This window comes from Eulemur rufifrons, chromosome 16 (assembly GCF_041146395.1).
Source record: "Eulemur rufifrons isolate Redbay chromosome 16, OSU_ERuf_1, whole genome shotgun sequence".
Lineage (NCBI taxonomy): Eukaryota > Metazoa > Chordata > Mammalia > Primates > Lemuridae > Eulemur > Eulemur rufifrons.
The window spans coordinates 87,381,204-87,408,992 of record NC_090998.1 but is presented as its reverse complement, the minus strand read 5'-3'; the positions used below and the strand labels follow the sequence as shown (position 1 = coordinate 87,408,992).

The 27,789-nt window shown below is 58.3% G+C and overlaps 1 protein-coding gene across 2 annotated transcripts; it reads right to left on the bottom strand.

Moving 5' to 3' along the window:
* On the bottom strand, window positions 1-27,700 carry MICALL1 (MICAL like 1). Of its 2 annotated transcripts, none has more exons than XM_069489417.1 (16): window positions 27,461-27,700; window positions 22,836-22,884; window positions 22,155-22,296; window positions 17,859-17,947; window positions 16,492-16,631; window positions 14,624-15,078; window positions 13,377-13,434; window positions 12,009-12,391; window positions 10,114-10,529; window positions 7,375-7,509; window positions 6,593-6,719; window positions 6,399-6,489; window positions 6,201-6,274; window positions 4,023-4,137; window positions 3,687-3,760; window positions 1-2,636 (listed from the first exon to the last, which is right to left on the bottom strand). In XM_069489417.1, the coding sequence occupies exons 1-16, from the start codon at window positions 27,604-27,606 to the stop codon at window positions 2,515-2,517; spliced, it is 2,616 nt and encodes an 871-aa protein (XP_069345518.1). In that variant the 5' UTR covers window positions 27,607-27,700; the 3' UTR covers window positions 1-2,514. The 2 variants fall into 2 exon arrangements, with proteins under 2 accessions (XP_069345518.1, XP_069345519.1); XM_069489418.1 differs by having other exon boundaries at window positions 3,714-3,760.
* Window positions 27,701-27,789: the final 89 nt, after the last annotated feature.

Below are 27,789 nucleotides of genomic sequence, written 5' to 3'. Positions count from 1 at the left end.
TTCACTCTCAATTATCTCAATAAACTGGGATGGTTCATTATTCCTCCGTGAAAACTAAGGCTCACCAAGATACTCCAACCAAGGGCATTTAACTAGCAAGGAGCCGACTCAGGATTACGGTTAGCTTTATGTATGTCCACTGAACCCATGACCCACGGAAAGAAACACAAAGGGTGGGAGGAAGCACAAAGGGTCCAGACAGAAAGAGCCCTGGCTTTGGAGTTACAAGCCCAGCATGTGCCGTGACACCTTGGGCAGAACCCACAGCCTCAGCGCCTGTTTGCCCATCTGTGAGGCCCTTGAAGAGTCACCTGACAATGTGAGCAGCCCCCACCCCTGGCCCGGTGCATAGTTCACTGGTCCCCTTCCCTCTGGCTTCTGGCACCCATGAGCCTTCTCCATCCAGTGTTCTGCCATTTTCCTATCTCCATACATCACCAAAATATTTTGGAACCAACCCTGTCTCCTGCACCTGGAGAGAGTCACAGAATCCTATCAGGTCACATGACCCAAGTTTTGGTTTGCAGAATAAACATGGCCCTGTAAGTGGAGAGGCCCAGATCAAGGCTGGCTCAGGAATGTCGCATGGGAAGCCCGTGCCCACACACCCTCGGGAACCTGAGGGCAGAGGGTACGATCTGATGGGAACAGCTGTCCTCCACCTCAATGACCCCACCAAATGGCAGCAAAATGGACAAGCCCAGGACAAATTCTGCACAACCTTGACAACATGGTATCTGCCTATAGTTAAATTCAAATTATTTGTCAACATTTACAAATTACACACAAAAGTGGGATTTCCAGCTTCTTATGTAAAATGGAAAACATCTGGCAACACTGGGCCCACATTCATTTCCAGAGGCTACCACTGACTTGAGTGAGGGAGAATGTCCCCTTGAACTGTGGCAGACACTCCAGTTCACCCCCGCCCCAACCACCCTTGTCTGCTAACACCAAAACAGCCCGTCGCAGCCACCCCTCAGGTTACACCTGGCCCGGTTCACGTTACCTGCCTGGCCCCAGAAAGGCCTTGGCGTTGGTGGCCCCAGCTCCAGGTCAACAGGCATGTTTGGAAGGAGGCCGCCAGGGGCCACACAGGCTCCCTGCAGAGGAAGAGGATGCTGCCCAGTGGCAGGCAGCGAGGGTCAAGGTCCCTCTGGGAGGACAGCCCCGACATGGGCCTGGGCCCTCTGGGCACCCAGAGATGCCCAGCCACGAGGCGTGGCAGAGGAAGGCAGACATGGCCGTGGCCTGAAGCTGCAGGGCACTGGCAGCTGAGGTGGTCTCCGTTTATTGTTGGTGAGGAAAATCCTCGCAAGTTAATACAGTGTGATCTTTTCCCAGAGGTGTGTCGAGGGAAGGAGGCCTAGTGGCGTCCCAGAGATAGCTTATAGCAACAGTGCTTTGACAAATGGCTGCTGGGTGCGTTCCCTGGGGAAAAGGGGGTTGTCCCCATCTCTCCTCCTCTCCTACAGCCATCCCAGTGGGGCGAGTGGCTGTCAGTCCTCAGGTGGAAATGCGCTGGGGAGAGGAGACAGACTAGCGGTGACCACAAACGGGCACGGGCCCCCACCCCGACCCTCGCGTGGGGGAGGAAGCCTACATTAGGGGTCAGACTACAAGTTAAAGAACCAGGATAGCACCGTCCCTAGGCTGATGATCAGGAACCAGAGGCCCTTCCTGGGGGACTCAGCACCGGGGGAGTCCCACAGGCCCCACCTGCCCCAGCACGGCCGTCACAGCCCTGGGAGGTGTGGTTCCCCATGCAATGAGGGGAGATGAGGGAAGCGCCCCTAGAACTCTGAGGAAGAGAGGGAGGGCAGGGATCTGCCCTTGAGGGCCATGGCGGCCATGGCGTCTGACAGCACAGACCACTCAGGAGTGAACCCAAACTTAACGAGACACTTCACAAATGAGCTGCTGAGTGAGGAGACCCTGGGATTCAGGGGCGCCCGCACTGGACAGGAAGACAGAGACTTGGAGCCAGGGCTAGGGGAGGAGGAAGCCAGTGTCGCTGAGCTCTGCTTGCTGGCCTGCCAAGAGGAGCAGACCCCTGGAGGCGGGAGACCCAGGCCAGAAGTCACCACGGGCAGAACTCTGACAGCCAAGAATCCCATCTGGATGTGGCACAGAGGGAAGAGGGACCAAGCAGCTGCCCCATCACGGCAGGGGCTGGGCAGGATGAGGGGGCTGACGTGCTTGGCTGCTGCTCCTCCCTGGACACTGGGACCCCGTTTGCCCCTCGGGTCAGTCACAGCATCGGGAGTCATTAGAATCAGACAGGGAGGGGTGAGTCACAGCTGCCTGGGGCTCAGAGAGGAGGGAAGAGGATTCTTTGGCCCAGTCTAGCTGGAGGACCCTGAGGAGGGAGAGGCCGTCACCTGGAGGCTGCCTTCCCTTAAGTCGCCTTTCCCCTGGACTGTTCTGAGGGAGACAGGTGACCCTCTCCTGGCAGAGCACAACCCAGGGGCTGGTCCAGGAGTGGTGGCAGTTCCTGGCTGGCTTCCCTCGCTGTTAGCTCTTGTCCCCGGGGGACTTGCTCTTGGTATCACGCTTGTTTCCTAGCAGTTTCAGCACCTTCATGGTCTTGAACTTCCCCTTCTTCTTGCCCTCGGGTTCAGCCTCCTTCTGGAACTCTGCCGCAGAGAAAGGGGAACACTTAACTAAGTGGGGAGGCCCAGGGCAGTGATGCAGGCCTGGGCGTGTGGCCAGCAGGGGCCTGGGCCCAGCCCCACACCTCCCGTGTGGAACCCTGGACAAGTCACTGCACCTTTCCCAGCCTCCTTTTCTTCATCTAGAAGATGGGACCCTACCCTCTCCAAGGGTTTTGGCAAGGACCAGGAGATAAACACACGCGAGAGCAACCTGGCAACTCGAGCCTCGCACACATTTGTCTATAAAAGGCCCAATTCACCGAGGCTGGTGCTCATAGCTCTGTGGGTTACAACACAAATGCTGACTGTCAGAGCTAAAAGAAACCTCAGAAATCCTCTGCCCAATCCCATAATTTCATAGATAAGGGAAATGTGGGCCTTTGAAATGGACTAATATCAACTGAGCTCTCTGGAGGGCCAGGCCCTGGGCTAAGTGCTGTACAGGTTACCTCGGTAATCCTCAGTACATGCCTGGGAGGGGGCCAGTGTCACCCCCATTCTGCAGACACAGTGTGAGACCACAGTGGTGGAGCGGCTGGCTCAAGTCACCCAGCTAATAAGTACCAGAGGCAGGACTAGAACCCCACAGTCTGACTCAGGCCTGAATCAAGACTCAACCACAAGGCCACAAAGTGAGTCACTGGTGGAACCAAGATCAAAACCCAGATCCCCTGACTCAAGTCCAGTGCTCTTTTAACCGTCAGGCACCATCTGATCCCCAGGGACCCCACCCAAACCAGCCACAGCTCTCAAGGAGGAACGCACAGCTTAAGGCAAACCCACCCTGGGAAAATGCCCCCCCCCACGCCACAGTCCTGCCTGTGGGATCCGGGCAGCCGTGGCCTTCCTCCAAGCCAGGCCACAGCCTTCCTGGCTGTACGCTGGCCTCCCTCGCCACACACGGCCTCCCCAGCAAAACAGAGGCTGGGAGTGTGTGCACAGCCACCCCTGCGGCGCCTGCTCCTACCTCCCCTGCCCCTCCCTCCCCCAGGCTGCAGTTCAAGTTTCAGGTGGGCCCGAACTCCCAGGCACCAGCCTTATCCCCAGGAGGGGCCTCACCTTTCTTCCTGATCATGGCTTCCAACATCTTGTCTTCCTCTTCTTCCCTGAAGAGAGAAAGGGAAGCTGAGCATCCCACAGGAAGAAGGAAGATGATCTCAGTCCCTCCCAGCCTCGAAGTCTACACTCAGCTGAGCAAAGGCGCGTGGGGATCACCGGCAGGAGGGCAGGGCCGGCTGGGCCCTGGCGTTTGACGCTGACTCAGGCTCTGCCAGGGAGCTGCCCCACCCATGGGGCCCCAGGCATGGCAGGCTCTGGGCCCTCCCCCAGGGGCCCCCTAGCCGGGAGTCCCTCCCTCTGTCATGTCACCTCTGCCGGTCCTCGTCCAGGCAGTTGATGATGGCGTTACGCTGCTCGATGAGGGTCACAAGCTCCTGCATCAGCACCTTCTCCCGGCCCCGGTCCTCCTCTGTCCAGTCCTTTTCTGCCCAGGGACAAAAGCTGGGGGCGTGAGCGGTGGGAAAACCCTCCCCCCCAGGCTGCCAGGGGCCACTGAGGGCCAACCCCACACTGGACACCAGGAGCACAGGAAGGAGGGGCCATTTCCGCAAGTTCCTGGGGAAACGAAGGTTGGGGTAGAAGAGACCAAGGATACCGAGCTGCCACCCAAAGCCCTGCAAGGGCCCCTTGCCCAGCGCACGCCAGAGTGTCCTGCTCGTGTTCACTCATCTACTCAACGAATGTTCACTGGGTGGCTTCTCCCAGGAGGCAGGATTTGAGTGGGCCGGAGTGAGGCACAGGCAGGGAGACAACAGGGAACCCCAGGGGTCCTCACGCAGGAGAAGCAACGTGACCCAAGTGGCATACTGAGACATTCGTCCAAGGCCACAGAGGAGAGCAGACTAGAGGGGACGCTGGGGACAGGGATGCCATGCATACCTGCTACCCCTCGGACCTCCTCTCCCCTTAAGACCCCAGCCATCCCACAGGACCACCCTCAGGGGCCCATCTGGGCCTCAGTATTCCCTCCTCCCCCACCCCCCCGCAGGCCCCAGGGATGGGTACCCACGCGTGGCCTTCCCTCCACAACAGCTGCTGCCCCAGGCCACCCCACCTGGAAATAAATATCCTGAGGTCCCCTCAGCCACTGTCACATTCCCCTACTGCCTCACCCTGCCAATATTCAGAAGCAGGTGACCCAACCCAGTTTTGGGGACAGGGTAAAACCTCAGAGTCACCATCCAAGTTTAAATCCCACTCTGCCACTTCTCAAATCTGGGACCTGAGTAAGTTATGTCCCCAGTCTACATGTGGGGAAACTGAGGCTCAGGGAAGTGAAGTTCCTGACCAGCGTCACACAACAAAGGTGGAGGCAGTATTTGAACCTGGGTAGTCTGACAGCCCCAAGTGGCGGTCCTTCTGGTAATACTGGACTCGGGACGTCATAAACCAGCCTCACCCTCCAAAGGCAACATCCAGGACAGGCTGACAAGCCCAGGGTGTGCAGCCACCAAATAGGGCCGGAGAAGCCACAGCAAGCCCAGGTCCGCGCAGAGGAGCTGTGCCCACTCTGGCCACAGGGTGTCGCTGTGGCGCCCTCTAAGTGGTGGCCACGCCCAGCCTCCTGGAGGCCTGGAGTGACTCACAGATGGCAGCAGAAGCCAGGAACATTCTGCGGCTTCCCCAGGGACACTCCAGCCTCCCAAGTTGCCCAGTCAGTGGAGAGGCAGGACCACCGTCCCAGCAGGCAGGAGGGGCCACGTGTGCAGGGACAGGCCCTGGCAGAGACACGGATAGAGGCCCATCCATCACCAGTGGGCGAGTCCCTCAACCTCCCTGGCCTTCCCTTTCCTCATCTGGGAAGTGGGAACAATGGCCCAGGGTGGGCACCATGCCTGGGCCATAGGAAAGTGGTCAAAAGCCCTGGCTCCCAGCTCTGGACTCTCCACAGTCCGTGGTCTCCATCTGCAGCTGTGGGTCACTGCATGTCACGGCCACAGGACACAGAAGGGGCCTCCCTCACCAAACCCCAACTCAGCCTCACAAAAACCATCAGCATCTCAGAGGGTACAGAGAGTTTTCATACCCGCCATCTCCTGGCCCCAAGAATCGCCTGTGAGGTGGGTACCTTCCATCCTGTCTAGCGCTTGAAGCCACTGAGGCTCAGTGAGGCTAAGAAACCTGCCTGAGGTCACACAGCAAGTAGGTGGTATAACACAGGACTGCCTGACCCTACGTCCCAATCAGGCCGGGCCAGTCCTGGGCCTGGCGTTCACCAAGAGCCCTTCATGCCTGACACCACGATGTCCATACCCCCATGCTGTCCATACAGTTCCCTCTCCTGCTGTGGCTCTGGCCTGCTTACCACCTGTGACAGTCCCTCCCGCCTTCCCCTCCTGGCCCTGTCACCAGTCTGCCTGTGCACCCCCCACCAAGGCTCTGATCATCCACTCCCCACCGGCAGGGGAAGAAGCAGGCCCATTGCACCATGTCCCCTGCCCCCTCGCCCCCGGGCAGGTGCCAGGGAGTGCGGGTGGCCGTGCTCACCTGGCTTGTTGAGCAGGCACCGGAGCTCGTACTCGACGTCAGCCTGGCGCTGCTCCAGGCTCTGCTGCTTGAAGCTGGGGGTGGGAACGAGGCGACTACTGACAATTCTGCCCTGAGCCGTAGTGATGGGGGAGGGCGAAGGCTCTCGGTTCTAAGCCTACACATTCCGGGAGGGAGCCAGGGCCGAGGGGGACTCACACATAGATGAGCTCGGACTCTCGCCGCACCAGCAGGTGCTTCTCATGGATGAGCTTGAACCAGTCCACCAGCATGTCGTCCTCACGGCCCTCTGGAAGCCAGACAGTCGCTGAGGCTGGGGCTGGCAGCCACTCCGGGCTCGGCTCCCCACCAATAGAGGCTCCCACCCCAGCCCCAACCGCCAGCTCCCGCACCATTCGCGCCACCACGCAGCTTCTCCTCCAGCAGGACCCCACGGTGCTCCAGGGCATCCAGCTGGCGCTCAATGGTGTCCATCTCTCCGTGGATGTCCTCCTCGGGGATGTACTGGTCAGCCTGGACCTGCCAACAGCACCCTGGTCATCCAAAGGACAGCTGACCCCTCCCCCTGCTCATCCCCCTCTGGCTCAGGCGGCTGCCAGGAGCTCTGTCCCTTATTCTGGCCAGCACTGGCCACTGCAGGATGCAGGGGCCCCGGCCCTGCCCCCCATGCCAGTGTGGTATGAAGGCAGGGTCCCAGTGTGGGGAAGGGGTCAGTGTGGGGACAGCCACGGCATGCCACTGGTCCCAGCGTGGACAGACACAGCAGAGGGAGGTACAACTTCCCACCCTTCCTGGAAACGCCTCCCTTTCTCTGCCACTCCAGAAAGGATATCACAATGTCAGTGAGAGTAACCCTATTACAGAGATAAACTTGAGAACACTCTAATCAGTTTAAGTAGCAGCATATCTTGTAAGTGCTTTGATACTTGAACTATTGTTAGTAACAGATTAAACGCACCACATACTACTCTAGGTTGCAAAGGGCTAATCTGTTCTAAATCCCCTGGCCTGCAAGTCAGACCTTCCATCCGGGCCACCCAAGAGCCCTCCTGAACATCTGGGGGCAGCTGCCCAGACACCCAGCCTCTTCCAGAGTCCCACGGGAAACCTGCAGCTGCCGAGGGGAGGGTGCTGGGCCCCGGCCAGCCAGCTCTCTGGGGCCCCCAGCTGCTACCTTGCGTTTGATGAGAGGAAATCCGTGTCCTGGGGCAGGTGGCCGCACTGGCTTGGATCCTTTGGTGGCCTTCTTTGTGGTTGGGGAGGCTGCGGGTGATGGCTTCCGGTTAAAAGGATTCTCCTTGCAGGAAGACTAAAGGCAGGGAGACAGGACAGAGGATGAGTCTGGGAAGGGGGCAGTCGAGACCCCAGCAGTCCAGGACCCCAGGCAAAAAGAGAGTCTCCCCGAATGCAGTCTCTGCTGCACTCAGTCATTCAACAGAGCTTTCCAGAACACCTCCCACGTGTCAGCTGCTGCGCGGGCTGCTTTTTACACATTCTTGTTTAATTCTCACAGCCGCCCTGCAAAGCGGGTGCTGCAATGCCCACTTCACAGCTGACTCAACTCAAGTTCAGAGAGGTGCAGTAATTTGCTCAAGGCCACCCACTTCCTGAGGGCCCAAGCTAAGGTGAGACTGTGTGTGTCAGGCCCGGGCAGCCATCCAGCATTGAGGGGCAGTGGTCACAACGTGGAGCTCAGGGAAGGACAGGGCTACCGTGGCTGGTTCAGGCCACACAGCCACCTTCTCCCCAGTGGGAACTCTGAGGCTCAGAGAGGTGAAGCTGCTCACCAGGGTCACCCAGCCAGGAGTGAAAAGGCAGGAACCCCTCTGGCCAGCAGGTGAAGCAGGAGGGTAGCTCCTTCCTGCCTGAGAAAGCCCCCACCCTCTGCTGCCCAGCCCACCCCCATGCGCCCAGAGCCCAGACTGTGCGTCCTTCCATCCCTGTGGGGAGACCCCTGTCCTCTCTGAGGCCAGCACAGCCGGGTGGCCCCACCACATGGGCCACATCAGTGTCTCCCAGCCACTCTCCCCGGCTCATCAGAAGCAGGCGTCATTGTGGGTCCCTTACAGAGGCCCCACCTGAGGTCCACAGTGCTCCGAGTGCCAACGCAGCTTTCTCCCCACGACTGGGTGGCTGCGCCAGCTCAGGAAGCGTCTCTCAAGGTGGCAGCTGCTCTGGGATTTCTGCAGCATGGGCAGTGCTGCGGCCCAAGTCGGGGGGTGGCAGGGAGGCAGGCGTTGGTTCCCACAGGGCAGCACCGCCCCGCGGGCCAGGGGGGCCACCTAGGACCCATCTCCTGCCCCTACTGCCTAATCCTGGGGTGAGGGTGCATGGGGGTCCCCCAGAAGGAGGCACACTTGGCGTTCTGCCCCCTCCCTCCACAAACACACCCGAGGGCCCCAGCAGAGCCAAAACGCACAAAGCCTCTCTGCCCCGCAAGGGTTTTCAGCCTTTTCTGAGCCACAGAACTCCCTCAGACCCCTCTCTCGCACGGCCCCAGGGCAGGAGACAGTGTCTGAAATGGCTGCTGGTGGGGGGATGAATCCAAGGTTGATCCAACCCTCGCCCCCCACCCCCACCCCCCGCCACCTCCAAGGAACTCAGGGGGTCCTCAGAACAGTCCGGAAACTTGGTGCTGCCCAGGCCTTCACTGCCAATGGGAGCCCAGCAGAGGTGGCGCATAGCTAGCATTAGCACCCGGGAGGCCGTTGGCCAGGCCAGGGAAGGTTAAATGACGTCTGAAAGGCACAAGGGGTGGACCAACAATGGTCAGGCCACAACTATAGCCGCCCCATGTGACCTGTCCTGCCACCCTCCACCTGGCGCTGGACAAGCCTCGGCCACTCAGAGGGCTGCAGAGCGTGGGGCCGTCCAAAGGGCTGTGGCTGCGAGTGAGGCGCCTCTTGCACCGGGTCCCCAAAGGAATGTCTTGACCCCCGGAGACCCCCAGGTTCTGTGCATGGAGCTGAGAAACAAGTGAGCCAACGGTTCACAAAGAATCTGAGCAGGAGCTGCCTGGGACGGGCACCCAGCCAGACCCTCCGCATGCCCACCTCTCCCCTGCAAAAGGCAGCACCAGCAAGAGCCTAGGAGGGGACCCCGCTAGGGGAGCCTGAGGACAGGGCTGTGTCTGGTCTCCTCTGCAAACACCCCCCACCCACAGCACTCAACCGAAGCACCCAGGAAAGGTGTGTGTCCTGGGCCCTTCGGCCTGTTGGGGGCTGAGCCCCTGCCCACTACAAACTCTGCACGCAGTGGCACAGTCACTTCAGCACCTCTCCCTGACCTGGCTGTGAGCACCTCGGGGACGGGGGCCACCACGTCTGCATGGCCTCTGGAGCCCAGGCGGCCCACACACATGCACACAGGAGGTGCTCAGTAAACGCCGGCTGCCCCGGTCTATGACGGGCAGGCCGAGGTCTCTAGACAAGGGAGTCATCCCCTCCCCTCTGCACTCTACCCCAGATCGCCTTCTAGCACAATTGTCACCCCTGTCTCGCTGAGCAGACTGTGAGCTGCTGGAGGGCAAGGACAGGGGCTTAATGCAACTGTGCCCAGGGTCTGGCAGCGACAGAGCCTGAGCGAATGGAAGGTGGACAGGGGATGTGGGATGAGTGGTGGCTGGTGCAGGGGACAGGCAGGTAAACAGGCCTGGATGCAAAGGACACAGAGGGCCAAGTGCGTGGGCAGGTGGGCAGACGGGTGGGAGCTCCGGCAGGTGGGGGAAATACGGATAGACAGCTGGATTTGTGCCCCAGCGAACAGACGGGAATGGGCAGATGGGCATAGCCAAGGCCACTCAAGAAATCAGGGACCAGCAGAGATGGAAGGCCCTGGACACCTCTGTCCCGAGACCAGTCGCACAGCCACCAGAGACGACACAGCTTTGAGGGAGGGTGGGAGGGGCACTCACCTTGAGCTGCAGCTGTGGGGACGAGGTTCCAGGGGAAGGCGCAGGGCACTTGTCTCCAGCCGACAAGAGAGGGGTTGCGATAGCACCACTGCAGGGCTTGGCCGGCGGCGGAGCTGGGCTGCACCCGGTCTTGGGGGCGAGGCCAGGGCTGGCTCGAGGCGTCTGTGCCACACTGGGCTGCACCAGCTCCCCAGAAGAGGACAGGGAGGAGTTGGCAGAGAGGCTGGCAGAGTTGCCAGGGGTGCCAGGGGCGTGGACAGCAGGCTCTGAGGAGCTCTTGGGCACAGCTGGCGGCTCCAGAAGCTCCCCACCAGCAGTCTGGCTGGAGCTCTCCGATGACAGGCTCTCCACGCTTAGGGCTGGCGACGGCGTGGCCGAGGGTGGCTCCGACTGTGAGAGGCGGGAGGCGTGGAGAGCTGTACAAACGAGCAAGTGGGCACCTCACGAGGGGGCACAACCAGGGCTTCCAGCCTCACCTAACATGCTCCACTTTCGGTAGAGCCACAGTAGCCCTGAAAACCCACGGCCTCGGGGGAGGGGCGGGTGGCAAAAAAAAAAAAAAAAAAGAAAAAACCCACGGCCTCCACGACCAGATGGGGCAAAGGCCAGGGAACGGCAAACACAAGGCAGGACCAAAGTCACAAGGTGCAGCCAATCACCCGAGCTCGTCCCACACTCCTGTGTTCTGCCTGACACCTAGTGGCACATCTGTGGTCCTCACTCCTTCAGCCAGCAGGGCTGCTGCCTCCACTTCCCCACATACCCCATGGTACCCCTATGCCTGAGCACACTCCAACGCAAAGCCACCAGGGCAGGGATGGTGGGACTCTGGCACATGGGAAGGCCAAGGGAAGCGAGGTGGCCTCTCCTCTGCTTCTGACCTGCAGGGCAGAGGTGGAAGGAGCAGGCAGCCCTCACGGCAGCGGCTCTGCGCCAGGCACTGCCGGGCACCAATTTATCTCCCCGCAGATGACGGATGTGATGCTTCCAAGCAGGTCATCTGCATTTTCCAGATGAGGCAACAGGCTCAGAGAGGAGAAGGCACTTGCCCCAGCAGGGGCTGGGGTTGAACCCAGCAGTGGCTGACTCCAGGGCTCATGACCCCCGAATGTACCCCAAAACTGCCCGCCACCTCCACTCAAACAGGCCAAGCTCAGCTAGGGCGTCCCAGGGTTCCACTCGGACCGTCTGGTCACCTCCAGTAGGCTTTTGGCCCCACTGTCTGAGGGGTCCCACTACGCTGCTGGAGGCGGCCAGACCCCAGCCGTGGTGGAAGGTGAGCAAGCCCAGGGCACAGGAAGACTGGGAGCAGGTGAAGGCCAAGCACCACAGCGAGGCTGGGCGAGGAAGTCCTGAGCACAAGGGCACAGCGCCAGAGCTGGCCCGCCGCCACTTCACAGATGCACAGACTAAAGAAGCTCAGGGAGGGAACAGCTCAAAGTCACTGTACCCGAGTCACACACAGCCAGGTGAGAGCCCACGTCACTCGGCAACTGCAGCAACAGTGACTGGGTCGGGCAGGATCAGAGCTGGCCTCTAGCGCGCGCTTCCCGCGAGCCCCGCGCTGCACTGTGCTAAGCACTTCACTGGATAACACATCTGATTAGCACAACAGGACAGTGAAAAGGACAGAGTCCAGTCAGGCTGTGCGGGTTCGAATCCTGCCTCCACTGCTTAGGCACTGTGAGGCCTCAGGCAAATGACTTAGCCTCTCTGTGCCTCAGTCTCCTCACCTGCAAAGTGACGACACTCACAGGTTGGCTCTAGGATTACATGAGAGGACACCCAGGCCTGGCCTGGAGAGACCGGCCGCACCACACCCTGCTCTAGTCCTGGGCTGACCGAGGCGCCCCCCAGAGTTCCGCCTGTCACAGGGCTCGAGGACAGGCACTCACCGAGTGGAGATGCGCTGGGTGCGCGGGGGGCAGGGCGCTTCTTTGTCTTGGGGCTGCTGGTGGGGGTGATGCCATACCAGGGGTGCAGGGACTTGGGTGTGGACTCCGGGTGGGCCGGGGCAGGGCTGGTGGCCAGGCTGGGTGCAGCCGGGGACCCTTCTTCCTCCTCCTCCTCCTCGTCCTCAAAGGGGTTATAGGGCTTGGACTCCAGGCTGGCCGCTGGGCTCGGCTGGGCCACCTCTGCCATGCCTCCATTCTCCACCTGCCTGCTGTCCCCGCTTGGCGGCGCAGGGCTGCTGCTGGGGGGGAGAGGGGCTGGCTTCTTCTTTGGCTCTGCCTGTACCAGCGTGATCCACGGAGGGTCCTTCCTGGGAGCTGGCGTCCTGGACAGAGGCAGGAAGCAGCAGAAAACATTAACAGAGGCCACAGGCCAGCTCCCTTCCCTCTGCGGGCAGTTTTGAGTCCGTTTCAAAGGGGGTGGATGAGAAACGGCCCCTTCCTTTCTCCCCCCGCAGCCCCAGGGGGCTAGTGTGAAGCAGACTGTTACAGTCACATCCCAGCTGGGCAGCGTGAGGACCAGAGAGGGTAGGCCTTCAGGACACACAGCGATAACCCCACCCGGGAAAGGACCAAAAAGAGGCTCTGCCGTTTACTACCTGCGTGACCTGAGAAAGTCACCTGACCTCCCCATGTGTCAGTCTTCCTGTCCACTAAATGGGGACAATAACCACCCCTGCCTCACAAGGTTGGCGTAAGGATCCCGTGAGCTACCGGGGCCAGCGCTGGGCAGGGCACCTGGGCGCTTGCCGAGCACCAGGGACTCCATAAACGCTGGCGACTAGCACAGCCACGCCGGCTCTGCTCCTCACAGACCAACCACACAGGGAAGCACAGCTCCCAAGGAATAGCTGGGGACAGATGTCCTCCCCTGCGCAGCAGGGTCCTGGGGTGGAGGACCTGAGAGCCAGAACTACAGCTGAGCTTTTCCAGGCCTTTCTGTGCTCTGCTGCTAAGCCTCACAGCAACTCTAAGAGCGAGGCCCTAGTGAGGCCCAGCTCTCCCATATTACAGAGGAAACGGAGCCCCGAGAGGGGAAGGGATTCCAGAGCTGGCTGTCGCCACCAGGCACTGCTGCCCACAGGAGCAGACACCTGGGGAGCAGATCAGGTGGTGGCGGCAGGAGTCCTCGGGGAAGCCACGGGGGAAGAGGACATGGGCAGTGCTCCTTCCCCACCCAGACACGAGCCACCCTCCTGAGCCCGGCCCTGCCCACGCACAGGAAGCCTCGCTCCCCACCCAGCCCCAGAGTACCCTCATTTCCACCACCAGAACCCCCAAAGCTGGAAAGCCTCTCAGGGACCGACGTACCCCTCAGACAGCTTGGGTGTCCCTCTCGGCTTGGGGACAGGTGGTTCGTGCAGTCTTCCTAGATGGGAACGGAGAGTGAGCCAGGCCTTCATGGGCAGCAGAGAGGGGCAGCTGGGCAGCCACCGTGCCTGCCTCGCCAAGGACTGCCCTTCCTTCCCGCTGGCAGGCCACGGCAACCCCACCTGCACCCTCGTGCCTCCCCAGCCCGCCCTCAGGGAGATTAGATAAGCACCAAAGGGGACTGAGAACAGTCAGGGGTCAAGGCCAGGACACAGGAGACACTACCGCTGTTTCAGCTGAGTAGAGGGAACCCAAGTCCCCTCAGACACTTCCCCAGCGTGGACAGGAAACATTGTCTCATCTCAGCCCAGGTGTCACCTCCTCCTGGAAGTGCCCCCTGATTCCCTAGTGTCCTCCATGAATCCCACAACAGGCCCCACTTCCTCCGCATCTTAACAGGACATCTCCACCAATGAAACCTGTGTCTGTGCCCGTCTCTCTCTCCACACTGAGGCACCTTGAAGTCACAAATAGGTCTGAACAGTATCTGTGTCCCCATGGCCAGCTCAGGACTGGGCTCACAGCCAGCCTCCAGGAGTGCTAAACAGAACCGAACAAACAGAATGTTCTGGTGCAAGTCCCAGGGCGACCCTGGGAGTCTCTCTCCAATGCCCAGGCCTCCGCTGCCCTCCCCAACAGGATGATAAGTGCTGCCCAGCACACCTCAGGCTACAAGGAGCCTTGTTTCCACGAGCTCATGGAAATCCAGGGAGGTCATTTGGGAACGTCCTGCGATGAGGGGTTGGGGAGAGAATGGTCGCACAGAGTGGGCCAGGGGTCTCCACTGCAGCTCAGATGAGCTCTAGGCTCCACCTGACCCCTCTGCCCTCCCCCAGCGCCTAAGCCCTCCCCTGCCAGGCATGCAGGCTGGGCGTGGAGGTCACCTGGAGAGTGCCTGTGGACGTGGCAGGACGCACAGGAAGGTCACCCATGTGCACAGAGTCCCGGAGACACTGGGGACACACAGGCACATGCGGATGTACACTCACTACACACCCTGAATGGAAGCCAGCAAGACACACACAAAAGCACACCCAGGCCAGGCAGCTCAGAGGCAGGACCGCGTCTGCTTTGTTTGCGCTGCACCAGTGCACATCACAGTGCACAGAGGGAGAGAGCAGCCCTCGAACACGCCAGACGCACAGACACGCTCACCCAGCACCCGGCCCCCAGCGGGCCCGGCTCACCGTTCACTAGGCCGCTGCCGGCCGGCTGCTCCACCGCGTTCTCCTGCTGCAGACTGGAGCGGGGCCGCGGCGTGGGGGGCGTCGGGGCTGTGCTCTCGGAGGCCTTCCTGGGGGCAGGTGTGGGGCGGCTGGCCGGGGGGCTGGCCAGCTCCGGGGGCTTTCCAGGAACCCGGGGCTTGGTGGGGATCTGGGGCCGGGCCTTGGGGCTGGCTTTGGGTCCATCTGCCTCTGCCCCTGCAGCCACACTGGGGCTGGGGCTGCCTCCCAGGACATCCTTGGTTTCTTCTGCGAGTTGCTGCCGGTGCTGCTGCTTTGGCTGTTGTGGGGGCCCTGGTCTGGCTCCCAACCGCGCCCCTGGGCCCAGCCTGGCACAGTGTTCCGCACACACAAAGGTGCCCTCCTCAGGCCCACTCCTGTAAGCCCCAGGAACTAGGGTGCTGGAGCACTGCCGACACCTGCGAGGGGACAGGACAAACGTTGACTTAGCCAGGCAGCCCTGCCCGACACTGACTACCCCTCCACCGGCCGCCTGTTCTCTCCCTCCCCTCCTCCCAACTGCCACCCCGATCCTGGCTCGATACCCTGGACTTCCCAGAGGATAAAGAAAATGGCAACTGTCAGAAACACAGTGGAACAAGAAAATCACATGAAGTCAGCGACAGAAATTATGAAACACGCCTTCAGTTTATGCTGCAAGAGGAAGAAGCAAAGGTTCCCCCCAAGAGGTACCATCAGTGGGCGGCCGCCACCGTTAGCGGCTCAGGAAATCAAATTAGTGGTTTTCAACCAACCAGGTTTTTGGAGTTTTTTTCAATGAAATAGAATAAAATATATCACAGTGTATCATACAAGTAAAGACAAATATTGTTTGGTGAAACTTATTCCAGTTGTGCATCTATTTACACCCGTTTCGTCTCAGGTAAGTCTACCTTGTCACAGTGTCAAACGCATTTTTTACTGGGAGCCACTGTATAACGTTTCTAGAGCACTGTCCTGGTGACCAGATGTGACTATATCGGTGTAACCTATTTCTCCTCCTCAAGATTCTTTTCCCCATGACACCTCGATTCTGCCATGAGGGTCCCGGGGTTCCAGTTCCAGCAGCCACCCCCTCCCCACAGACACACCAGAGCAAATACACGGTGCGACTTGGTCGTTGGCTTTCCTTGACTGGTCACAGTTTTGCTGGTTTCTTTTTTTTTTTAGACCTGGTGAACAGGAAGCATGGTTCCTTTTTTGTAACATAAAATATTTTCATAAACTCTCTAAGTTTTGGTATTTTCTGTGCCTTTTATACCACTTTCTTAAAACCCGGCTTCCCCTGGGAGCCACACACTTAAAGCAAGTTGTTACTGTAATTTTTTAAAAATTCAAACAGAGTGTGGTGGCACGTGCCTGGAGTCCCAGCTACTCAGGAGGCTGAGGTGGGAGGATCACTTGGGCCCAGGAGTTCAAGTCTGGCCTGGGCAACATAGTGAAACTCTTGTCTCTAAAAAAATTTTAAGAGCTAAAAAAAAAAAAAAATTGTTTTCTTTTTTCAGTGGCTTTTGAATTATGCATGGCTCCTGCTCCTTAATCATCATCCCATGGTTATCCTCGAAGAGCTCATGTGCTGGAAAGAGAACCTCTGAGCTCTAACCCTGTGTTAGTCACACAATTCTGTCTCAACTGTGAGACGGAGCAGGTCTCTTCCTCTCACTAAGCCTTAGTTTGCTCAGCAGTAAAATGGGGACAGGCAAGATGTTCTGGCACAAAGAACCTGGCAGGGTGCCTGGCACACCGTGGGTGCCACATCCAAGGTAGCTCCCTCCTTGTACTGGGGGTGATGGGCTGAGCCCCTCTGCACCCCCACCTACGCAGCCACTCACCGGAAGCAGTGCCGGTGGTACAGCCTGCCCTCGACCAGGTACCGCTGCACCAGGTGCACATGCTGCCGGCAGGCCGCGCACGTGCTGCTGGGGGTCTGGCGGGTGCCCTGCTCCGACAGGCTGCCCGAGAGCTCCTCGCCCTGCAGGGAAAGGGATGGGCAGGCTGGGGGCGGGGACATGGTCACCAGCCCCCCTGTTCAAGAACACTCCCCTCTCCCGCCCTGTACTGGCCACAGCCCTCAAGTGTGCACAGAGCTTCACGGCAGCAATGTGCCTTATCAGAGCCCCAAGCAGGGACAGAGGACAGGAGACTGTCATCACCTCCCAGATGAGGAAACCAAAGCCCAGAAAGGGGGAAAAGCCTTGCTCAAGGTCACTGAACCCGCACGGAAACACGAAAATCCTGACTTCCAGTTTCTGAAGGTTCCCCCCCGGCCCAGTCCCTTCTCCTGGGCTACTCTTGCCCCCTCCTCCTCCCTTTGGGTGGGCCTCCCTGATGAGTTACTGTCCCCTCAGCCCCACCCCATCGGCCTTCTCTGTCCCCTCTCCTAGAGCCACAACAGATCTACAGGCCAGTTTCTCTACTTCCAAGCACCGTGACCTTGAGCAAGCTGCTGGAGTCTCTGGGCCTTGGGTTCCCACCTGCAAAATGGAACCGGAGAGCCCCTCCCGGTCTCAGCCCCACACTGCCTCCCCAGGCCCCCGCCCTGGCCTGCCTCTCTGGAGCCCCTCCAGCAAGGAGCAGATGGGAGCAGATGGGAAAAGCCCTTTGCACATGGTAAAGTGCTGTCCAGATGTGAAGGGCTGGTGTCACTTCCTCTAAGCCCTTGGAACAGGTGACAGGCAGTGTGGCCCCCACTTCCTCACTGCGTGGCCCTGGATAAACGAGACTGAACCTCACTGAGCCTCGGTTTCCTCTTCTGCATATCAGGACCCACAATACCGACCTCCCCAGGTTGTTGAGAGAATTAAACAAAATCACGCTGGGCAGTTTAAAGCTCTGTCTCAACAGGAATCAAGGGGAACATTTGCTTTACTTTGTGCGTAACTCCTGACAGTCCACGGTGGCAGAGTCAGCGCTGTGGCCCGCCCTCTCTCCCCTCGCCGGCCCTGGCCTCTCCTGACCCTACCCCGAGCCCTGGATAAAGGAGTGGGGCTCCTGCCCATAGAACGAGGCTGGCCTCCTCATGGGTGCCCCTGCCCTGGCCAGGGAGACACTGTTCCCAAAGCTGGTGGGCAGGGACAAAGAATGCCCTGCGAACACTAGCAGGACTGACTTCCTCATGTGACAGTCCCTGCAATGACAGTTATCCCCCCAACTCACCCCCTCCACCACACCCTTCCTACTACCCCAAGCATCTGCCTACCTGAGCACCGTCTCCTGGCTCCGCTGGAGTGGGCGCTACAGATGGTGGGGAGCAGGCTGCCAGGTCCTTTCTGGGTGGTGAGACACCGGCTGCCGAGAGACAGAAAAGGGGCCCTGTGGCAGGTGGAGATCCTGGAGTCCCAGGAGGCCCCAACCTGGCTGAACATTGGAGCCCTGCGGCCATCACCTTTGGGCAGGCCACCTAACGCAGTGGGACAAAAGTAGGCTCCCGCTTCACACGGGCCAGAGGACAACTTCACCTTCAAACTACGTGCTGAGGGCAAGCCACTTAACCTCTGAGGCTCCATACAATGGGGACAGTGATTCCCACTGTGCAGGGCCAATCTCAACAATCGTACGACAGGACGGTCACAGAACTAACAGAGCACCCACATGTGGCAGGACCGGCAGCTTCCCTCCCACCAGGGTAAGGGGCTTGGAGGACAGGAAAAGAAAGGAGCCACATGGTGCTGGCCTGAAGGCTCGGGAAAGTGGGCTGGCACCCTGGGGTCCTCTCCCCAAGTGGGCAGGTGTGGCCAGAACCCCGCCTGCACTCCCCTCACCAGCAGAAACCCACCCACCCCGGGCTCCTCTAACAGTCAACTCCTTCATTACTACTTTGCAAATATTTACTGAGCACCTACTCTGTACCCAGTGATCAATATAAAACCCAAAAAAGTCAGATAACTCTACACCTCCCAAAAAGTCAATTTTACTGTTTAAAGATTTTAAAAATAAAATTCAATTTCCTTACTGTGATCTAAAATAGCATTGACCAAACTTCAGGTCACAGTCCATTAATGGATCCTGAAACCAATTTAGTGGATAGCAACCAGCACATTTAAGAATGAATACAATAGAAGCCAGGTGCAGTGGCTCACATCTATAATCCTGGCACTTTGGGAGGCCAAAGCAGGAGGATCACTCTTAGCAGGAGGCCAGGAGTTCAATACCAGCCTGGGCAACACAGTGAGACCCTGTCTCTACAAAATATTTTTTAAAAAATTGGCTGGACATGGTGGTGTGCACCTGTAGTCCCAGCTACCAGGGAGGCTGAGGCAGAAGGATGGCTTGAGCTCAGGAGTATGAGGTTGCAGTGAGCTGTAATGATGCCTCTGCACTCCAGCCTGGGTAATAGAGCAAGACCCTGTCTCAAAAAATAAATAAATAAATAAACAAATAAATAAAAATATCTGCATGCATCACATGTTTTAAAGGGAAGAATCATTTCCTGAAATTTGTTTCAGTTACCCATGTGTGCATGAACTTGGATTTGATGGGAAATTTATTTCTTACTGTGAGTCATGTTCAAAATTTTGGAAGCCCAGCAGCCTAATCAAGTGCCTGAGTGATCTTCCACTCCCCACCAGCCCCCTCTGTCCTCATCTCCTCCCCCATGACTCCCCAGCAGCACAGACCTCCTGCTGCTCCCTGGCCTAGAACATTCCTCCTGCATCTTCATAGCTCCTCCTCATCTTCCTCCTCTCTAAGGCTCAGCTCACATGTCACCTCCTCAGAGAAGCCCTCCCGGATTACCCATCTAAAGTAGCCACTCCTTCCCCCCATTGCTTTTTATCCCATTACCTTATTTTGTTTCCATCACTGGACTCATCTGAAATTGTATCACTTATTGACTTGTTCTCTCTTCCTCCCCCATCCATTAGAATGCAAGCTCTGTGAGTCTTTCTCATGCTCAGCTGTTTCCCCAGCAGCTAGCACAGTGCCTGGCACACAGCAGGGACTCAATAGATGCTTGTTAAGTGAATGAGTGCCAGGTGCTAGGGCGACAGAGCTGTCAACTAGACCAAGATAGTCGGAAGGGGAAGAAAGGGATGGTTTTCCGACTATCTTGATTCTCTAATCAGAATCAAGACATTCTGATTATGTTCACCATGAGACAGGGGCCACGAGGGCACCTGGACTATCAAGGCAGGCTGCTTGGAGGAGGCAGAATGTGGAGATTAGAAGATGCGCAGGAAAGAATCTGCCAGCAGGTAGGCAGGGGTGGCACAGAATAAGGTGTATGGGGCAGGAAGATCAGCAACGAGAAAGGCTTAGCAGTGAAAGGATAAGATGAATTTAAAGAAGACAAGAAATTCAACAACACTACGGTCAGTGCAGGGAGTGGCCCCGGGGAAGTGAGGAGAGTCCCTTAGAGGCCACGCTGAGAAGCCGGACTTCACCCTGTCGCGCCAGGCCCCACCACCTGTGGGCAGGTGCCCCTCGTGTGCTTCCTTCACTCGTACCCTGGCTCCCCGACCAGGCTTCGGCTCCCCCAGGGCAGGGGCCAGTCTGATGTGCCCAGGGTCACTGGAATCCACTGAGCATGGCACAAATTGAACACTCAGCATGGAGCTGGCACAGGCTCCGAAGTCACCCAGTCCAGTAAAAGTCAAGCCTGGTCTCAATCACCCTGAAACGCCTCCACCTCCCAGAAAGTACAGTACGGGGCCGGCTGGGGCGGCCCAACGGCCAGATTTGCCTCCAGAGTTGGAACACATCGCTGTTTCCTTTGCTTGAGCAGCAGATGGGATAAACATGGTGTGCATTTAGAGGCCAAGCTGTACGAAAAGCACAAAGTGTACCTTGATCTACGAGAATCCCTGAGGCAAGGCGGGTTGCTCCCACCCAAGCACAGCATGGGGGCTGGGCCCACCAGGTGCCAGGCACCACCAACAGCCACCCCACCCACCCACCCTGCAGGTCCCAGAGCAGAGCTTAGTAGAGAGAGTTAGGTTTGGCCACAGGGAAGCCTCCTGGAGCTAAGGCTGAATTGTGATCCTGAGTAAGTGCTAAACTCTCTCTTGTCCACAGAGTAAGAATGTGGACACTAAGGCTGAATCCCAAATGCAGGCCAGACACGGTCTTACGCATTTCCTTGTTTACTCCTCACATTAACCCTTGGCAGATGGGGCATTGATCTTTTCCCCACTACAAAAGGGAAACTGAGGCAGAGAGATTAAGTAACTGGCCCATGGACACCCAGAGTCAATGGCAGGGCAAAAATTTTAAGTTCATGCTCTTAACTCCCACCCTAGACTGGTTTTCACCAAACACTCCAGGGTCTAGAAATACTTTCATTTTGATTTCTATTAAAATACACATAATGTTATCTCTTCAATGATAGTATTAATCCCTAGTGTCATATCAGGGGGAAGGGGAATAACAGATTATTTTCATTTTTATGCTTTTGCTATGTTCTAAATTTTCTATAGTAAACATGTTTTACTTTTAGTAAAAAAAGAAACCCAACCTCATACTTTTTTTTTAAAGAAATGAGCTGGGCCAGGCACGGTGGCTCACGCCTGTAATCCTAACACTCTGGGAGGCTGAGGAGGGAGGATCACTTGAGTTCAGGAGATCAAGACCAGCCTGAGCAAGAGCAAGACCCCATCTCTACTAAAAATAGAAAAAATTAGCCAGGCGTGGTGGCACGCGCCTGTAGTCCCAGCTACTCGGGAGGCTGAGGCAGGAGGATCACTTGAGCCCAGGAATTTGAGGTTGCTGTGGGCTATGATGATGCCACGGCACTCTAGCCCAGGCAATAGAGACTCTGTCTCAAAAATAAATAAATAAATAAATAAAAAGGAAATGGGCTAGGAGTGTCTGGAGGGAGAGTAGAGGCAGGAGTGGGACTGTCAGGACCTATGGACGGTAGTGACCCAATGTAGGATTCAGGACACCAGGATTCTCATCCTAGCTGCTCAGTTTTTCTGCTGTGTGATCTCGAGCTCCTTGCTTCCCCTCTCTGGGCCTGGTCAAAGGGGTGGCCCCACTGCCCCCAGGAGAGGCCCCTGCATGGGGATGCCCCGTGACCCGACGCAGAGCAGAGGGGTAGCCCCCTAACCCCAGTTCCCCAGTTCCCAGCCCTCCATTCTCAGGCCTTAAAGGTGACTTCTGTGGAAGACACTGCACAACAGCCCCACAGGAGAGGGTCACTTCCCTGCCGGAGGAAAATCCCCGGGAAGTGTCTGCAAACAGGAAGGGAAGGGGTGCTGGAGAGATGAACTCACACGCCACGTGTGGACTCAGCCTGTCTGTCCCCTCTGACAGTATCGTGCTCATTTTTTGGTTGTGTTTGTTGTCTGTCTCCCCCACAGGCCTATGAGCAGCGATCACGGTCACACCTGTGCCCCCAGGGACTAGCACAGTGCTATTTTGCTCAGGAAATATTTGAATGAGTGAATGAAAGACGGGCTGCCTCCCCAGCTGCCTGCGGGCAGCTCAGAAAACGAGTAACAAATATCCCCAGGCCACTCCCCGGCTGGCCTCCCTGATTGGCTGGGTCCCCTCTCACCTTGGCCAGGACTAGCGAAGTGGTTGTAATACTGGGACACGTAGGTCATGATGCTGAGGCAGTCGGGGACGCTCATGGAGACCATGTCACTGGGGTCCAAGAGAGCAGGGATCCCCAGCTCCTTCTCGGCCACTTCAAAGGCCTGGGGTGGGGCAGGAGCAGCCACGGCAGGAAAAAGAGGCCGAGGAGGAGGCGGCGTGAGGGGCACCCTCAGCCTAGGCCCCCTCCCCTGGGGCGATGGGGTGACTACGGCCCCCTCAGCTCTAGTCCCACCCCAGCCCCACACGATGGCCTGGAGAAGGTGGGGCCTGAGGGTCCAGGCACAGGGGCTGCTGGGAAGCGGGCGTGGGTGGGGAGAGCAGCAGCCGGGCCTTCTCTGGGGCCTGCGGCCCACGTGCAAGGGAAGGCAGCCCGCAAGCCCCTGCCCTGCCTGGCAAAGACTCACACCCACACACGTACACACGGTCACATACTTACACACATGCTCACACATGTATAGTCACACACATACGCACTCACATTCTCAGTCATCTACGCTCTCTCTCACACACACTCTTGTTCTCACACACTCTTGCACTTGCCCTCACACTCATACACTCTCAAACATTCTCCCACACTCACACTCACAAACACACTCTCACACGCACAGCCTCTTGGGCTCCCACCTATCTGGGGACTCACCAGACGGTTATTCTCGAAAACATTGTCCTTGGAGAGTGAATCGAAGTCTCTGCAAGAGGCAAAGAGAGGAGGGTTGGTCAAGAGAGGCGGCGGGGGCAGCAGCGGTGTGGGGGCAGCAGCGGTGTGGGGGCAGCTAGGAGCTGGGCGGAGGTGACCTCCTCCCGGAGTCAGCCTCAGAGCGACGGGGGAGGGCGTCCGTGTGCTGCTGAGGAGGAAACTGAGGCAGCAAGCACTTGTTCCTAGAGCCAGGGCTGCCAGGTGGGGGCAGAGCATTAGCTCACTGCCCCTGGAGGCATCTGAGCAGGGAAATCACTGCAAGGGTGGGGCTCAAGCACAGGCTTTCAAGTTCAAGATCCCTGCTCTCTCTCCCCAGGACCCCGTCTCCTGAGTCCCTGGCAATGACTACTAAGACCAGCGCTAGTGCTTGCAAGAACAGGGGCATCCACCGACTGCTGGCCTCACGCAGGCCCGGTGCTGAGCTCCTCTGTCTCATTTACTGCATTTTCAGAATAATTCTAGCAGGTATTTATGTCATTTTACAGATGAGGATGCTGCGGGCTGGAGAAGGGAAGCCACCCAGCCCTTGGAATCCACATTTCCAGCCCTTCCACTGCATGTCACAGGCTTAGAGAAGCCATACTAGCTTGCTGAATCCCAATCCAGCCCAGCCTGAAGATGAATGTTTCTCTAAAAGGGGCCAAGAATAGAACAAGTTTGAACCAGAGTGGAAACAGTGCATACTCTAAGCTGCTGGCACTGACTGGCAGGTCGACCCCGTTGGGCCACTCCTGGGGACAGCTTCCCTTGTGGGGGGGGCGGGGGGCAAAGAGAGGTTTTTCCAGTTTCTAAGCTGGGACAGGTGAGAGGCAGCAGGCTGCCTAGGGGGCATGGGACAGCTGACTGGCCTGCTGGCTTTATTTATCCCCCTCCTCCCCGCTAGAGGGGCTGAAACCATAGGAGGCAGCTCAGGCTTCCTGCCCAGCAGCCTCCCGGGGCACCCGGTGCAGCCCTGCCCTTCTAGGGCTGAAAACTGCAGCCTCGCTGACTGCGGAGACGGGTGGGCCCAGACTGGCCAGAGCAGGCAGATCCTCGAGGCCCGGATCCTGGGCCCTGCTCTTCCAGGCTGGGCCACATGACCTTGGGCAGGTCAGCAGTCCTTCACCTTCATTTTCCCATCTGCAAATGAGGGAAAGCACTAGTACACCCTGCTGGCTGGTGCGAGGACCAGTAGAGTCAGGGCTTGGTAAAGGGCAGGCCTCGCAGACAGGAGGGAGCCGGGCCAGTACCCGCTTCCTCCTGCCCCGAATGATTTTCCAGGCAGAGGCCAGGCACCGTGAACCCTGGGCAGGAAAGGGTAGCTTGGGAGCCCTGGAAGAGCCTGGTGCCCCAGGGTTGGGCAGACTGGGGAGAGGGGAGGTGACTATGTCTGAGCTCCAGCAGCCCTACTTCTGCCACTTGTGGCCAGGCCACTTCCTTCTTCCCTCGGCTGGCTCACTAACTCCCTGTATTTTGCCACTGCCTAAAAGTGTGACCTTAAGCTAGCTATTTAACCTCTCTAAACCTCAGTCTCCCAGTCTGTGACACCAGCCCCGCCCCCAACAAAGGCTTGTTCCCAGAACAAATGAGACAAAAGCAACTTGTCTCAGCTGATTATTTCAGTCTCCCCAGCAGCGTTCCTAGAAGACTGGGGTCACATTCTGACTCACCTCTGCCCCCAACACCCTTCGCAGGTTCCAGAATTTCACAGACACTCAATAAATGTTTGTTGAATGAATGAATGCTGAAAACTGTGTGAAAACTGTAAAAAACCCAGGATCCTACAGGTTTTCCTCCAACTTCTCCCACCCCCATCTCTATCCCTAACCAACATCTGTGTTTTGGTAATGTAGATATTTTCTGAGACTTTTTAGAAGCCCAGAGAGTTCTATTTGGCTCTAAAAGCGATGAAAGACACAAAAATGAAATCCACATGGTCCCTACCCTCAAAGGAGCTTAAACATGCCTGGATGGGGGTACGGACCTCCCCCAGCAGAGGCCTAGGCCAACACTGGGTTCACCCCGGCGGGGCCCACAGCTCCAGAAGCCTGAATCACCTTCTAAGATGATTCTTGCCCTCACCCCCATCCCGGCCCCACCCTCGCAGAGATCCTCCCTACCCACTGCCGTGGCCTTCCCTACACCTTCTGTGGGACCTGGGCCTCGGCTTCTCTCCTGTGCAATGGGCCCGCAGCCCGAGCACTGGCCTCCCTTGCAAATGAATGCACGAATTGACTCTAGATCCCTTCTCAGATGGGGAGCTACGCTCCCCTCCACGCTTTCTCCAGCCACATCCGTCCTTTGCTCCCTGAGGCCTGAGTCCACTCTCCTTAGCCAGCAAGAGAGCCCTCAGCAATCTGGCCCAGCCGCACCTCCCGACTCTCGCTGCCTTGTGCTCCCACTCCAGCAGCACGGCCTCCAGCTCTGTACACACCTCACGCTGTGCACCTTTGCTCAGGTGGGGCAGCCAGAATGCCCTCCCCTCGGCCCCTCACCTGGCTTCTGCCACCTCCTTGAAGATTACACTCTCCCTGAGAGGTCCTCCCAACCCAGGCTCTCTGATAGAGCACATGGAATTGTCATCACGTTTGCACATCTGTTTCCCCTGTAGATATGGGGGAGTGTCCAGGGTTTTGTCTGTTTTATTGGCTGGAATCCCCATTACCAGGTACAGTGTCTGCACAGAGTAGTAACTCTACAAACACTTATTGAATAAATGAAACATAAAACATTGTGATCATCACCTACTGCCTAATAACACTACTTATAACCAATGTTAATTGAATGCTTATTATCTCACGTAATCCTCACAATAATTCTGTGAGGTCATGTTATCAATCCCACCTTGCGGATGAGGCAACTGATGCCTGGAGAGATCCAATGAGTCACCCGAGGTCACAAACCTACCACGTAAAGAAGCTGAACACAAACCGGGCTGAACACAACAGGCTCAGGTTCACCAAATGGCTCAGTGTGATACCCAAGTACCTTCTTACTCTAGGCCAGCGGTCCCCAACCTTTTTGGCACCACGGACTGGTTTCATGGATGACCATTTTTCCATGGGGGTGGGGGGCCGGGTAGGCGGAGCTCAGGCAGTGATGCGAGCGATTGGGAATAGCTGTCAATACAGATGAAACTTCACCGCTCATCTCCTTCTGTACAGCCCAGTTCCTAACGGGCCATGGATCGGTACCAGTCCTCGGCCTGGGGGTTGGGGACCGCAGCTCTAGGCTGTTCCCTGCCTCCTGCCCGACCACCTGGCCCGCAGTCAAAACAGAAGACCTCTTAAACCCTCCACTCCAATGCACAGGTCCAATCCTAGTACCCTTCCCCTCCATCCTCCAAGCCCCTGCTCCTGAACCCCCAAGCCTTCACTAATCCAGGGGGTATGTGCCCCACAGCAGGCAACAGCCACCTCCACCCCCAACTCATCTTATTCCCTTCTGTATCCACACCTCCAAAACCCTCTCCTCCAGGCCCAACACAGGACCCAGTGCCCCACCCACAGGCACCATGCTGCATGGTAAACCAGATACACTGCACCCCAAATCCTGAGGCAGTCCTTCTAGGTGCTGCCCCTGGGGAGCACAGATCGGAGGTGGAAGACACAGAAAGACTCCAGACCCTGCCAGGCTTGGGGAGCCCTGGCAGGGAGGCTATAGGCAAGAAAGGCAAGGACCATGACTCATCCCCGATTTGCAGACGAGACCTGGAGCACAAAGAATGGTAGCACCAGATCAACTTTCACCAGGTGTTTTATGAATGAGTGGATGAAAGGAAGAGGTTCCACGGCCCAAGGGAGCTGAGACAGAAGCTCCAAGTCACCTCCTCTGGGGGCCTGAATACATTTTCACACAAGAACCTCACTGCGCAGCTCTGGGCTGGAAGGGGCCATTTCACAGCCAGGAGCAGCTGGTTGGTGGCTGTCAATTGGATCCCATGACTCTTCCTAATGCCACTGTCCTAAGTTCTCTTCCTTGATCCACCTGCCGGCCTCACTGAGGACAGCAGGGCCATGGAGCACATACCTGAGGAGGCAGGTCTGTGTCCTAATCGGGGACGCATGGGGGGAAGGTAGTGTACATCCATTCACCCAACAATTGTTAATCTAGGGTCTCCTCTGTGCCGGGAACTAGCACCCTGGAGACAAGATCCCACTGGGGACTCAGAGAAGTGAGTGTTCACCTGTACTCACAGAGCAAGGGCCCAGAGTGAACAGCCCTCCATGCCTCCTCCCTCCTCAGGGAGGACTCAGTGCTCGCTCAAAGAGAAAGTCAAGGCCTTGGGGGCCCAGTGTCCCATGGCCGAAAGCAGGGCCCTGTGGGCGGGGCCAGGGCCCCTAGCGGAGGGAACCAGCGTCGGGGTTGATTCGGTGGCCCAGTGGGCGGGGTCGGAGCGGCTGAGTGGGGGAGGGGTGCCCGGAGTCAGGGGAGTCACTCGCCAGGCGTCCAGGGCCGTCGGTGGGGTCGACGTCTCGGTCCCCGGGGGGCGGCGCCTGTCACCGCCCGGCTCCGCGTCACTGAGGGGGGCGGCGGCCCCCAGCACCGGCCCGCCCCGCACGCCCGCCCGCCCTGGGCCCCGAACTCACAGCAGGTCGGGCCGGTGCCGGTGCAGGATGGCGCAGAAGGCCAGGCCGTCCCGGAAGGAGCTGCTCAGGTCACGGATCTCCACGCCGCGGTAGCCCTCGCACTGGCGGCGGCACCAGGCCAGCAGCGTGCCCCGGGGCCCCGCCATGACCCGCGCGGGCTCGGCCGACTCCGGCTCCGGCTCGGGTCCCGGCTCGGGCCGGGACGGCGGCCACCGCGCGGGCCTGATTTCCGGCTGCGGCTGCGGCTGCGGCGCGGCCCCGGCGCTGCTCCGAGCTCCGGGCGCCGACCGGCGGGGCGCGGGGCGGGGCGGAGGCGGGGCCGCGGCCTC